Here is a 13,584-nt window from a genome sequence, read left to right as displayed (position 1 = left end):
CCCAAGTCCCCCCCTACTGAAGGGATATGCAGCACCCATCCACCATGGTCCAAAGAACCTGCTTCAGAAAGCAGGGCTGCCGAGGAGCTGCCTTCCAACGTGTCGGCCAGTCAGCGCCGGCCTGTGCTGGGACGTCACGTCTGGGAGGAGCGTTTGGGGTGAGGGGCCAGGGGGGTGGGGTGGGCTTCAGAAATCACAGCATCCAAGACGGTTGCCTCTGTTCCTTTGGAGATGGGCCAGGTAAGCCCCTGTCTCCCAGCCAGGGTGTGTCTACCCAGCTATGTGCACAGACGTCCCCAGTTGCTGCAAATTGACAGGTTTCTACTGAAGGCAACGGAGCTGGGCTGATCCCCACCCTGGCTGGAGATCCGACCCATTGAGCCCCCTGGACGCGATGCCTGCTAAGGAGCAGGGCGGGGCTTGTCTTCAACCTGGTTTTTTTTAGGGTCCTCTGGCCTTTGTTCCATCAGACAAATGCAGGCACTGCCCCTCGACCTATGAAGTGCCGGAGCCAGCTAGCAGGGGTGGCAATATTCCGAGGCTCCCTGGAGGCAGGGCCGGCTCAGAAAAGCCAGCCCTGTGGCTAGGTGGCAGGACAAGTTTTCACAGTGCCAATAGCCCTTAGAGCCTCCAGTGGCAATGGAGGGAGTGTGAACTGAAGCGCTCGGCTCCAGGTGTGGGAATTGTGTTTGTGTCTGGTAGCGCCATCCCACCCTCTGCTGCCCTGCCGTGCTGCGTGCAGCTGGTTGTGCCAGCGGCAAGGTGGGAATGGGGTTCAGGGTGGAAATGCCCTGGCAGAACCTCATGTTTTTTCTCCAAAGGGTCTCCAGGGCGAGCGTGGACCACCTGGGCTCACCGGCGCGAAAGGGGAACTGGTGAGTGATAGACCTGGCTGCCGACTCCCCGAGCGCCAGTGGGTTTTGCTGCCCCATGGGGGAGAGGGGCTAGCGGGATGCTGGTTTCCTGCTGGAGAAACCCACCCATCACTATATGAAGGGGAGACAACACCTCGGTTCAGAGGGGCTGCAACATGGACAGAGCTGGAACCTGAGGTCCTGCCGCCCCAGGTTCTGCTGCCAGGCTCTCTGGCCAATGATCCCAGCTCTGCCCCAGAGGGACCTGCCTTGACTGCCTGGCCCCGGCTTGGGGGCAGCAGGGGCTCGGCACATTTACCTGCCAGATCAACCCATTAGCGGGTGGTTTACATCCATGCGCACCAGGCCGGCCCAGCGGAAAGAGGCACTGGTGCGTAGCACAGGGTGCAGGAGCCCAAACCTTGAGCCTGGTATGTCTGATCCCCAATGTTCTTCTCTTCAGGGCCCTCCCGGTCAACCCGGATACCCTGGTGCAATTGGCCCCCCTGGGCTGCACGTGAGTACCGTTGTGTTTAGATGGAATATTTGGGACATGGGGATTAAGGTCGCCCACTCACTGTCAACCAGAGTTAAACACGGCTCGGGGTTTGGAACACAGAGTCCTTAGCGTGCGAGCACCTTGCCTTAAGGATACAGCAGAGGAAGAAGGCGAGTTACTTGTTCCCTTTAGCTGGAGATCGTGTTTAGAAGCACTCCCCTCTCCTGCCTCTTAGATAGCGTCAGAGCTATGAACATTGCTCTGGGGGGAAGAGAAGCGGGAGTGCTTGGCCTTGCTGCTGCTATTAAAGCCTGAACCCGTTTCCTAGACGACAAAACAGAACACGCACACGAGGGGAGAGAGAAAAACACCGAGAGAAAATCCAGCTTACGGCGCCGGTGTTGACTCTCGCTTGCAACCTCCCTGCTGGAAATCACAGGCACGTGACGCGGTCTATCAGCCACGCCGAGCCCTGGCAAGCGTGTCCCAGCATCAGGCTGTTCAGGGCATTGCTTTGAGCTGCCTCTTCTTGGTTGCAGGCTCACAGCAGTGTTGCAAAATATACAGTCTTGGCCAGCTACGCCAGACACTGATTGGACAGAAGGCAAAAGGAGAGGGATAGGAAAGAGAAGGCGAGCTTTTAGGTGGGGAAGGTAAAGGACATCCGGGTGGTGGGGACTTAGCACTGGTCTACACTACAGAATGACTTTGGTCACTCAAGGTGTGAATAATCTGAACCCCTGAGCAACACAGTTCTCCCGACCCGATCGCTGGTGCAGACAGAGCTATGTCGGTGGGAGGGCTTCTCTCATCAGCTGGGAGCATCTTCAGAAATGCTGCATTGGCGCAGCTTTGCCGATGCAAGGTTCCACCAGAGACAAACCCAAAGTCTTACACCCCCGGCTGGGTCCCTCTCTGCCCAGTCTGGTCAGGACATCTCTCAGGATTGGAGTGAAAAAGGTCCAGGGTCCCAGGAGAGGGCTGGGGGGAGAGGGAGAGCTGTGATGGTGACGTTTGCTCCTGGATCCAATTTTTCTTCCCAAAGTCTCTCTTTAAGGACCCAGAAGGGGTGGCTGGAATAGCCAGTTCCCTCATTATTTTGTCCACCAGTTAGACCTCATTTTTGACACCAGTTTGGGTCCATTGATTTCCGGCCCCACACTTGTCTTGGTTACCAGGCATGATTATAACACAGCCCTTGAGTTCTCTTTGTTTGGACCAGTTCAGTCTGTCTCGCTGTTGCACCTTTTTCCTGTCAGCATTTGTTGTTATCAGGGATTGTGTCATTTGATGCGCTTTCACTAGCTTCCTCCAGCCAAGCTCACAACAGGGTAAATTCATAGGCCCAACGGTGCTGAGAGCCGGGGGGGGGTCCTGGGCGGTACATGCAGCTGGGAGTGGAGACGCCTGGCGGAGAGGCGAGACAGCTGAGCGTGACCTGCCATGGCAAGCGGGCTGCCGTGTTGGGAAGGAGGGTACGATCAAGCAGTGCAGGGGGGAGGGACACTGCTGTGCTGAGATGGAGGGTGAGCCTGGCGGTCACGGGCCCTGGCAGTCACTAGAACTTGCCACACCCCTGCCAAGAAAGAGGCAGTGGTGACGTGCAGATTAGCAGAGGAAGGTCTCACAGGCCCAGATGTTAGCCACCACCAAGATGGTTCCGCTCTTCCACCGTCAGCTACCTCCCCACCGGTTACTAGCCCCCACCCCCTGCCCCTGCAGCTGCTGTGCAAAGCTCATCTCATTCCCCCACCTTCTTCCCCAGGGCGTCAAAGGAGAACGAGGCTACTTGGGACCCCCTGGAGAGAAAGGGGAATCGGTGAGTGCCACGGACCTGACCCTGTGCCAGCTTGATGCCTCTGGGCCATTTGTCACTCGCCATTTGATGGGGGTGAAGGGAATCCATCCCCCCAGCTAGGAGAGGAGCCTGGTGGCTGGGCTTGGGGGTGCTGCTGGGTTTTATTTGCTTCCATGGGGCATCCAAGCCCATCCCCATAAAGCTACGTCTGAGAACATGCAGCAGGGAGATTGGGCAGACGCAGCCTCTTGGATTGGGGTGGGTGAGCAGCCTGCAGCCCAAGACACAATGGGCGATGTGGCCCTGTCAAGCCACAGGCTTGTACTACGTAAGTTCATCGCTCAACTCCAGCAAATACCTCCCGGGATGGGTCCCCAGCTTTCCATGGGGGGAAGCAAGGCAGCGGGAGGGGGTGGGAGCACTGGGGCCTGGATCCTGACTGGACATCTGGGTGCTACCCCAAGAGAAATAATCCAGGTTAATGGCGCCGACACCACGTCTCACCAGGCAGCCCCATGGCTGCACCTGCGGGAGCTCACAGGATGCAGGGTCACTGAGACCCGCCGATGGGGCCAGAGCAGAGCTGAGCTGCCCCCTGGGCCCCTCCGCTAAAACCAGGGCTACTGCCAGCAGGCTCGCCCGTGATGCAGTAAGTACCCCTCCCTCCCCGGGCAGCACAGCTGATTCCTGTTCCCTTGGTGTCTCCCCAGGGCCCCCCCGGTTCTGATGGCGTCCCAGGTCCTGCGGGGCCAGCGGTAAGTTCACAGCTAAGATCTGTCTGCTGAAACTGCTTTAAAGGCTCCCGTCCTGCCCCCACTGGTGCCTCTGGATCGGCACTTGGCTGACAGGCAGGGAGGGAAGAGGCCCTGAATGTGTGGTTGGGCTGGCCCCGGTTCTCCTGTCTGTCTCGGGAGTACCAGCAGCACAGAAATTTCAGCCCTTCTGCTTTGTTCTGTCTCTGCACTAGGGTCCGAGAGGAGAGCGTGGAGCTCAGGGCAACTCTGGGGAGAAAGGAGATCAGGTGAGACCCTCCTGCTTCCTCTGCCCCTTCCTCTCCCTGGAGGGAGGAATCGTTGGCCCTGTCCGCTCCAAAGCTTCTCAGAGGGAGATGGTGGCACAGCTGCCCCTGCTTTGTGGGCACTGCCCCTTGGAATAGACCGGGGCTCCGCATTCCCCACCCCTCCTCAGCCCTGTGACCAGGCTGGGGCTGAAGAAGCCCTGCCCCAAAGCAAGCAGAGGAACCCCATGAGATGACCCCAAGGTGCCCAAATGGTGGCTAGGCCTGCAGCCTTGCTAAGCCACCAGGGACTGGGGTCATGCTGCTGCACGGAGCCTTGCCCCCAGGGCTCCCTGCGCTAGCAGATCTCTGCTTTGGGGGAAGGCTGCAACGCAGCAGCTTGGCTGCCCACCCAGCCTGTCCAACAGCGTGCATGGTGCTGCAGGCTCTGCTGTGAAGTCAGACAGATGCTGCAAATGCTGCCCTGTGGACCCCAGATCCCACAGGGAACCAACCCCCTACTCTGGAGGATCTCACGCTGTCCACCGAAAGAGCTGCCTCTGCTAGGGGGGCTGACTTTGGCTGGCCCCTTGAACAAGGGTGCGCTGTAAACCAATGACTGATATTTTCCTGTATTCACAGGGCTTTCAGGGGCAACCAGGCTTCCCAGGGCCAGCCGTAAGTACACCCCGAGGGAAGTTTCAAGCACTGGGGGACTCAGTACGTGTTTAGCCTGGCAGAGGAGACGGAAGAGAGGAAAGGTGTTCCCTTAACAGGGGTGCACTTGTTCATGACAAGCTCAGGGAGCCAGAAAGGAGCATTATGGGGGAGCGGTATGCAAATGGCTGAACAGTGCTAGCTTTGCAGAGGCAGAGTGAGCGAGTAGGGGGTCAATGGGGATTATTTCCTGGGCATATTTTCTGAGACAATAAAGGCACCAAACTACCTTTGTCTGATTATCGGGGGATTAACTGAGGGCAGGGATTTGCAGCCAGGAATCGAGCGGGGGCGGGGAGCTTTGTCTGTACATTTGTTTTGGGATGGAGCCTTGTTAACGGAGCTGAGGACAGGCCAGGGGATGTGGGGGCGGGGGGTAAGGGAGGCAGAGCAGAAGCCCAGGGACAGTCTCTTGGGCCAAAGGAGTTTTCTTCTGGTTTGAATTTCAGTCATCACTAGCCCCGTTCACAGCAGGAGCAGAACTACCTGAGCTGCTGGCGTGTTTAGTGGCAGCTGCCAAACAGAGTTAGCAGAGACCACGCCTGGGGCTAGCCGGGCTCAGCGCAGCCGGCAGAGACGGCGCCTGGGGAGCATGCCTGTGGCTGGCATAAGTAGGCTGCACTTGCAGAAATGGTGCGATCTGCCTTGTCTGGGCTGGACTGATGTTCCTAAAATAGCCCCCTATGGCCCCCACACTGGGGCTCTGGGAGCTGTGTACGCACCTCGTCTGTAACAGACAGCTGGGGCTGGAGGCTCTTTCTGAGTCAGTGTCCCGCCTGGCTCATTTCATTACAGACCCCGATGCAGGGCGACTTGATTAGCCCTTCAAAGATTGCAAAATCCTTGTCGTTTTAGGGGCCTCCTGGTTTCCCAGGGAAAGCCGGACCAGCCGGGCCGCCAGGGCCTGCAGCCGAGAAGGTGAGTGCTGCAGGGCGGGCAGGCTGTGGTGCTGGAAGTCCCAAGAGAGAGGGGCTTCTCTTTGCCTGCTGATTGCAGGGGATCCTTGCTTGTGGAGGTCTCTGAGCATCCACAGGCCTGAAGAGAGGTTCCTGCTGCTGGCGGGGTTTGGGGCTCCGGCCTCTGCTCAGGACCAAACAGGCTGCGCTCCCACATCTGGGCTGGTTCTGCAAGTGGATCCGATCCAGGGCCAGCGCTGGGCACTGACCAGGGTCCTGTTTCTAGATCCCTTTAATGAGCCCACCATTTCCAAAGAGGCACAAGCAACTTCCCAAGGAGCTCTCGCAAGCGCCCACCCGCTCCCCGCAGCCTAGGGGAGAGAGCCCCTTTGTCATTCTCAGGGCTCTGTTGACACCTGCTGGCCACTGTGAGGAAGGGAGGCTCTCAAGAAGCCCGGAATGGCAGGGAGAATAGGCCACTTGGTTTCAGATACACAGTTTGGGTCTAGGTGGCTGAGGTCATGGGATTGTGATTTTGGCACAGCCTCAGAGACAGCTCGGCGAGAAGCTCGTGGGAACTGCAAACCCCTCCAGGGCCAGGGGGTGCAGAATGGGGACGGACGGTGTTTGGGGCAAACAGAGTCTGAGCTGAGCACTGTGCGGCAGCCGGACATGTGCTGGGAGGAGACGGGGGCCCTGCACTGCGTGATCTGGGCCCCGAACTCTTGCCAAAGGGCCACTTGGCAACTACTCCCTGCGGTGCAGACCAGAAGCAGTGCTTGGCCACATGGACCCCCCGGGAATGTTAGCTCTGCTCTCCATACACAATCCACCCCCTTTCTGGCTGATTTCCAATGGTGGATCCATCATGGAAACATCCCCTGGGGCCTGGATGATGACTGAGTATCCCGTGAGTGCTGACAGGTCCCAGCTACCTGGGGTTCAGGACCTGCCTGCCCAGCAGCACTGCTCTGTCCCCTATAGGGCCCAGAAAGGGGAGAAAGGAGAAACTGCAGCCGTTTAGCACACAGGTAAAATGCAGTCCATGGAGCGTGCAAAGCTGGGGCACATCTGCAGCATGCCCAGGGCACAGCTGGCACACTCCAGGCACAGCTAGCACCTCACCCATTCCTTAGCAAGAGGCAAGTGTTCCTCCTCGTGTGAACTGGCCTCGTCCAGCTGGCTAGCGCCGCTTCCAGGAGATTTGCCACTCAGCCTCCTTCACCCCTTGGATCACAGGGGGCAGGGACATATGGAGAGGGCAAGTGGAGAAGCTGAGAGCGAAGGGAAGTCTCTGGAGTAGCCCGGCAGTGACTATGGGCATCCTCTCCCGTGGCTCTCTGGACCAGTGCGTTAGCATGGCAGAGGGCAGCAGGTTCATTGCTCCCAATATGACTTTTGCAGGGCAGCGAAGGGATGCGCGGCCCCACGGGGATGCCAGGGCCAATGGGGCCTCCAGGGCCTCCTGGAATACAGGTGAGTGTTTCTCTTTCCCAGCTCAATTCCTGACTGCATGGAAGGAGTGGGGGTCTCTATGTGGGGGGAAGTGCTCAGGGGGTTCCAGGCTGTGGGGACACGGATTGCACGGGAAAGGAGGCCTCAGGATCATGGTGGCAGGAGCTGTGAGGGACACTGGGCAGCAGCTGGGCAGTACAGACCTTTGTGAGTGTGGACAAGGAGCTCAATACAGAACAAAGACCTGGCAGGTTGGTGGGTACCAGCAGATGGGACTTGCCCATCCCTCCCCCCTCTACGAGAGATGAGAATCCAAAACTGACCCCACCAAGCTACGATGCCATCCCTGGGCCCAAGCCGAGGGCTTCTCACCTCTCTGCATTTGTGCCTCGGGCCAGAGGGATCCTGCCCTGATGCCGCAATGCAGCATCACCGATGCTATGTCACGGCACACACAGGTGATGCCGCATGGCTGCTTGAATGTCTCGTTCAGAATGATCTTCGGGGAAAGTCTGCAACACGTTTTATTTCATCCAATGGGCTGCTGCATTGTCCTGGGCCACAGATTGGGAGAGGCGCCAGTTGCTTTTCGTTGGATCCAAAAGTGTGGGACCAGAATCTTGGTGCTGGTTCTGAATAAGGAACGGGTGTCTTGGAGCCTATATTTCAAACACAGGGACGCGTGCTTGCCCAGGCAGAAGTTACTGGGTTAGATGCAGGACCGTTGGGTGAAATTCTCTGCCTTGTGCTATGCAGGCGATCAGATGAGATGGGCATAATAGTCTCTTCTAGCCTTAAAATCTGCAAATCTGAAAATGAATTGGCCTTGGTTGGAACCAGGGAGATAAGTGCCTGGGTGGGGTGGAATAGATATTAGATCACCACTATCCACCCAATGGTCCCTCTTCCTGTTTACTGGCCATCCTGTTTCCACACTTGCTGCGTGTAATGCACTGATTAGCGGGCCCATGTATTGCTGCTTGTTGCTGGCTGGGATGTGCAGCCTACCCCAGATGTGGCTGTGCTGCCCTCTTGCATCTGGATATGAGCACTAACACAGCTGCAGCTCCTGGAGGTTCTCCATTGGCTCCTGTGGCAGAAATCCGGTTAGGGCTCAGACGGTTACGAGTTCCATCCCTGCCCAGGTGGTCGTGGTGGGTGGAAAAGCTAGCGACCGAAGTCCTGGGTGGTCATGGGATGGTTACAGCTGAAAGGTCATTGCTGGGACGTTCCAAGGTTACAATCCAGATGGCGAGGGAGGGATCCAGCTGCCATACTGAGCACCAATTCCCAGCCCCTCACGGAGCTGACGTGTTTCCATGTAGCAGCATTATCTTAGTAGTAGTGTCCCACACCTGAGATCAGCCAGGCAGGCCATTGAGCAGGGTGGTGTGAATGAACAGGCCTCTCATGAGTTTTCTCAGTCTCGCTTTCCCCGTGATGTCCCAGGGCCCAGCCGGCTTGGAAGGACTGGATGGGAAGGACGGGAAGCCAGGGATTCGGGTAAGAAAACAGGATGGGGTTTCGTACCTATTTTCTCACAGTTCTGCTCAGAACTGGGCCCCTGCTGGCATGAAGGATTCGCTGACCTTCTGCTGAGCCTGGGCCGAGGCTCGTACCGGAAGCCCAGACGGGGGGAGCTTGGCCTTCATCCCAAGCTGTTGGCCAGCTCGGAGGGGGAGCAGAGGTAGAGGCTATTCTCCCTCTCGTCGGAAAGTAGGGAGCTGGGTCCCACTCCTGGAGTTCCTCTCCCAGGCGGGATGTCAAACACACCTGAAACTTCCTGCCACAGCGAACCTAATTCTGTGTCCTTTGCCTCTTTCCTTAGGGCGACCCGGGTCCTGCAGGGCCCCCAGGGATGATGGGGATTCCGGTAAGTCATGGCTGGACTCCTGAATAGCTTCCTGGTGCATAGCACCAGGTGTCCCTTGTCGGGGGGTGTTTGGGTCTTTCCTTGCCAGACTCTCACCCTTACCCACCACCTCCCGCGCTGCTGACTGCTAGGTCCTGACAAAGATTCAGACGGCGAGAGCTTAACCGGTAGCTGGGCTTTCCTTGAGTTCCCCCCAAAGTGCAGCTCTGGCCCTCTCCCTGGGAGACAGCACCTCCACTGCCTTGTAAGTGGGGGTTGCACTGAATTTCAGAGGGAGGGGAGATAGATTATTGTTGAAGAGGAAGGAGAAGTGATAGATTCCAGAGCTGGCGAAAGCGGCCCCATCTCCACCGGAGGCAGAGGTAATTTGTCAGGAGCTTGAGAGCTGCCTGCCCTCGGCTCACTCCGGGGGCTCCCGGTGGGTTTGTTATGGCAGGGAGAGCTCCTTGGCGGCTGGTGTGGGTGGTGTCTCCATGCCTGAGGGAGGGAGGCAGGGGAACTCCGCAGAGCCTGCCGGGAAGGCCCTGCTCACTTGATGCTGGAGAGTAATTCTTCTCTTCTTTTCCCCACCAGGGCTTCAAGGGCAAACCTGGCCACCCGGGTCTCCCAGGCCAGAAGGTGAGCTGGTTTGCTGCTGTTACAGCCTCAGGGAATCCGCAGCGGGCCCCTCGGCGTATTCAGCACCCCGTCATTCCCCGACACCATCATTCAGAGCTAGTGCACCCCAGGAGTCTCACACCCACCCCGACTAGTGCAGAGAGCAGGCCCCAGTGTCCACCAGCATTCAGCATTCCTCCGCTGCAAGCCCCCTCCAAAGGGACCAAGCCAGGCTTCCAGAGACGGAGATGAACCAGCCTGGCTTGTAGCGGTGCCAGGGCTGGGCAGTGATGTACTTGTGACATACAGGCGTGGCAGTGGCTTCCTCTTCTGGTCAAGCCAGGCCATTCCCCCCTAGGGTGGGACCTTTTCATCACTGAGTGCCGACGTGGGATTGCTCGGTCAGATGGCGGCAGAGGCTGGGTACCTGATTTTAAAGGGCTGGATAATTTTATGATCCCAATGGGGCCATGTGCCCAGCTGGAATAAGCTAGTGTAGATCCACTGAAGTTGGCAGCCATGCAAGCTAAGAGGATGTGATGGTCGTTGCTCATGGCACTGCCCATGTGGCTGGCATGTGTAATGGGAGGCTGTCATGTTCCTCTGCACTGTGAGAGGCAAGATGCCAGCTTGGCTGGCCCAGTGACTGGATCTGGTGTGACAAACCCAATGCAGGCCAGAGTTCATGCTCCCTTGCTCTCCGTCTACACATGGCGCATGCATGATGCTCCATGCTGTGTGTTCTTCTTTCCAGGGTGACTGTGGCAAACCTGGACCCCCCGGAAGCACGGGCCGGCCAGGGGCAGAGGTGAGTCAGTGCGGCGTGGAAGGACGGGGTGTTTAATGCTCAGGGCACCATGTGCGGTTCCCGGCAGTGACCCACCACCAGCGACACTGGATGTGAGCACCAGCCATGATTGTGCTTCTGCTCCCTGACCACTAGTCCCAAGCCCCTTCCCCCTCGCGAGGTCCCAGAGCTCAAGCTCCAGCCCTAGCCCCATTCAGCAGCCCCATAGCCCAAGTTAGCTGACACCAGCCAGCTGCAGGTGTTTAATTGCATGTAGACAAACCCTGAGCGACTCACAGGAGCACTTCAGCAGCCCTGTTGCCATAGGGCCAGGCTCTCCATGGGGCAAATGAGTGCAGCTGCTCTGGTGAAGTCAATGGAGCTACCTTGGGTTACAGCCGCTGAGGATCTGGCCTGGAATGCAAACACACACCCAGGTTCCCAGGGAGGGGGCCCGGTTCCCACTGGCTGTTCTCATGCTCTTGCATACAGGTCAGCTGGGTGAGGAGGGGTGTGTACTGTATGAGCTGCAATTGTATATAATCGCTCTGTCTTTTGCAGGGGGAACCTGGTCCGATGGGACCCCAAGGCAGACAGGGGCCTCCAGGCCATTTAGTAAGTTGAATTTTTGCTCTCGTTGAGAAGAAGTGACAACATCCCAATTGCACTGGTTTAATCCGGCACCAATGGGGGAAAACACAGGGCTGTGTGACCTCACTCCCGCCCTAGCCTCGCCCAGCAGGAGGCGCTGTAGGGGATGATGCAGGGGCATTGGCTGTAGGGGAACTCTCACCAATGCCAGTCCCAGCAGCAAGCACTTCAAGGGAGTTGATTGGTGGGGGGAACTCTCAGCTACTGCAGTCCCAGCCTCTCCCAGCAGGAGGCGCTGTACGGAATGATGCTATTTTACTTGCCCCTAAATAAAATGACTAAGGCTGTGCAAGCAGGCAAGGCTGCTTGACAGGACAGTGTCTGGTGGGAGGTGCTATGGCTGTTCTGACCACGGCGCTCCTGTTCAATCACCCATTGGTTCCCCCAGTTTAAAGAAGCAAGCTGACGGGTATAGTGGACACTGCACGGTGCACTGCATGGTAGGAGTTGATCGGCCTTTTCCTAGGGCTGGCTTCGGCTCCTGCGTCCAGGTTAATTGTTACTCTGTTAAAATGTCCTAATCTCTTCTCACTCATTAGGGTCCCCCAGGAAGCCCAGGCCAGCCGGGCCCAGCTGGAATCACAGGAATGGTAAGTGCTGTCCCTGTCCCAGAGGCCTCCCCATTGGCACAGATCCATAGGAGCATGTTTAGTCTCCTACAGCCTCATTCTTCCCAGAGTGGGTTTCAGCGTGGGTCAGATGGGGAGAGCGGACCCCAACCTGGGGGTCTCACCCCAGCCTTGTTACCAGCTTCACTCTGCCAGCATCATAAGAAATGTTCCCAGCGGCCACCATCCCCCAGGCAGAGGCGGTGCATGTCCAGCCATGCAGCACCAGCTGAACTGCCTTTGCCAAGCCACGTTGGCGGGCTGGTGGCACGCGAAGCTGTGCCGTGCCGTGCCGTACCGTGCCGTGCCAGGGCCATGCTTGGGAGCGAACGTGGCCGATGGCACTTGGGAGGTCGGCTGGGCTCTGATTCAGGATCCAGTTCACCAGTCTCGCTTGGATCAGGGGCCAGGCGAGGTAGTGTAGGGCCTGGTTTCCAATGAGGGCATCCACATTTGAGAACTGGCTTAGCAGTTGAGCTCCCATACCTTGCCTGTTCTGATCACGACTGCATGTTTGAGTGCCTGGGTCCACACCTGGGCATCTACTGATGGCTTCATTCTCACTTTTGAAATAACGTCTGAAATCAGCACTCTCCTTTTCCCCATTCTCCAGGGATTGAAGGGCGAGAGAGGATCTTCAGGGGAAAGAGGTCTCGCAGGGATGCCGGGACAACCCGGGCCCCCAGGCCACCCTGGACCACCCGTGAGTGCTGCATGTCAATGGAGACGTGACACGGACTAGGGCAATGCCAGAGCCTGGAGCGCACAGTGTCTGTGGGAGAGGCTTAGACATCAAACACTGAGCCCTGGTTGACACTGCACTGTGGGAAGGATGGAGAACAAAGCACGCCGGCATGCTCTGAGGTTGCCAAGTTCCTCTCTCTGGTGCCAGGTTTGCCAGTTATGGCGTGCCGGTCTGGGCCCTGCCAGGCTTAGCCCATCCATCGTTCGCTCCATGCGGTGTGGATTCGGCAACATCCATCCGTACGACAGCACGTGCACCGCTGGGTGCTTGGCGCACGCTGGGCACTGCAACTGCAGGGGCTGCCCTGGTGACCTCCCCGGTGGGTGTTGGGAATTCTTTATTCCGCTGCATGGTGCGAACCCTTGGAGAGTGCTGACAGGGTCTGAGCCTGAGATGTGTTCTCAGCCACAGCATCTCAGGCGGGTTTGGGCTGTCCAGGTCCCTTTCCTTGGGAGCATGGGTTGGAGAAAGGAGGGCTCTGGAATGTTTCATGTGTCCGTCTTTGATTTCCCAGGGCGAGATGGGAGCAGATGGAGCAGCTGGGAAAGAGGTATTGTGATGCTGGCCATGATGGCTCCCCCCTCGCATGCTCTGTTCCACGGCAGTGAGGGTGGCAGGTTCACGCTGTGCTCTCTGCCCCCTCCTTATCCTGGACCGTATTGCAATAGGATCGTGTTTGCGGTCAGTGCCGCTGCTGACCCTGGACCCACAGCCCTTACTCAGGCAAAACTCCCTTGAGCATCAGCGATGTCTTGCCCCGCAGTGCTGAGTGCCCCATAGGGGCCTAGCTGAGGATAAATAACTACAGCCTAGGGGACAATGCTCAGGCCTGGTTTTCCCTTGACCCCGGACTGCACCGTCCTAACGTGTCGAGCTGCTTTTGTGATCTAGAGCTGGATCCCTAGCGGGAAGTGGCGCCCCACTCCACAGAGATTCATGCATTGCCCACTCCCTGCCACCAGGGGCAGCATCCCATCCCAGGCTTCCTGGAAGGTGGGACTTCCTGGTTTGCCATCAGAGTGGAGGAAGTGACAGTTCCCTAGTGTCACCCCACGCGGTGGTACCTTAGAAAGGGTGTACCAGCGACATGGGTAAGCGGGGCCTTAG

At 57.9% G+C, this 13,584-nt stretch overlaps 1 protein-coding gene across 1 annotated transcript in view; it reads left to right on the top strand.

Moving 5' to 3' along the window:
- Positions 1 to 13,584, top strand: part of COL16A1 (collagen type XVI alpha 1 chain) — a 91,157-nt gene that overhangs the window by 72,966 nt on the left and 4,607 nt on the right. Inside the window, 16 exon segments of the mRNA XM_030538695.1 lie at positions 822 to 875; positions 1,318 to 1,371; positions 3,119 to 3,172; positions 3,862 to 3,906; positions 4,119 to 4,172; positions 4,791 to 4,826; positions 5,721 to 5,783; positions 7,166 to 7,237; positions 8,666 to 8,719; positions 9,045 to 9,089; positions 9,663 to 9,707; positions 10,441 to 10,494; positions 11,035 to 11,088; positions 11,664 to 11,714; positions 12,346 to 12,435; positions 12,992 to 13,027. Coding sequence (XP_030394555.1) covers positions 822 to 875; positions 1,318 to 1,371; positions 3,119 to 3,172; positions 3,862 to 3,906; positions 4,119 to 4,172; positions 4,791 to 4,826; positions 5,721 to 5,783; positions 7,166 to 7,237; positions 8,666 to 8,719; positions 9,045 to 9,089; positions 9,663 to 9,707; positions 10,441 to 10,494; positions 11,035 to 11,088; positions 11,664 to 11,714; positions 12,346 to 12,435; positions 12,992 to 13,027 — 861 coding nt within the window.

The sequence above is a fragment of the Gopherus evgoodei genome, chromosome 20 (genome assembly GCF_007399415.2).
Source record: "Gopherus evgoodei ecotype Sinaloan lineage chromosome 20, rGopEvg1_v1.p, whole genome shotgun sequence".
Taxonomy (NCBI): domain Eukaryota; kingdom Metazoa; phylum Chordata; order Testudines; family Testudinidae; genus Gopherus; species Gopherus evgoodei.
Note: the sequence above shows the minus strand (reverse complement) of the source record. Positions and strands in the feature narration are given on the sequence as shown.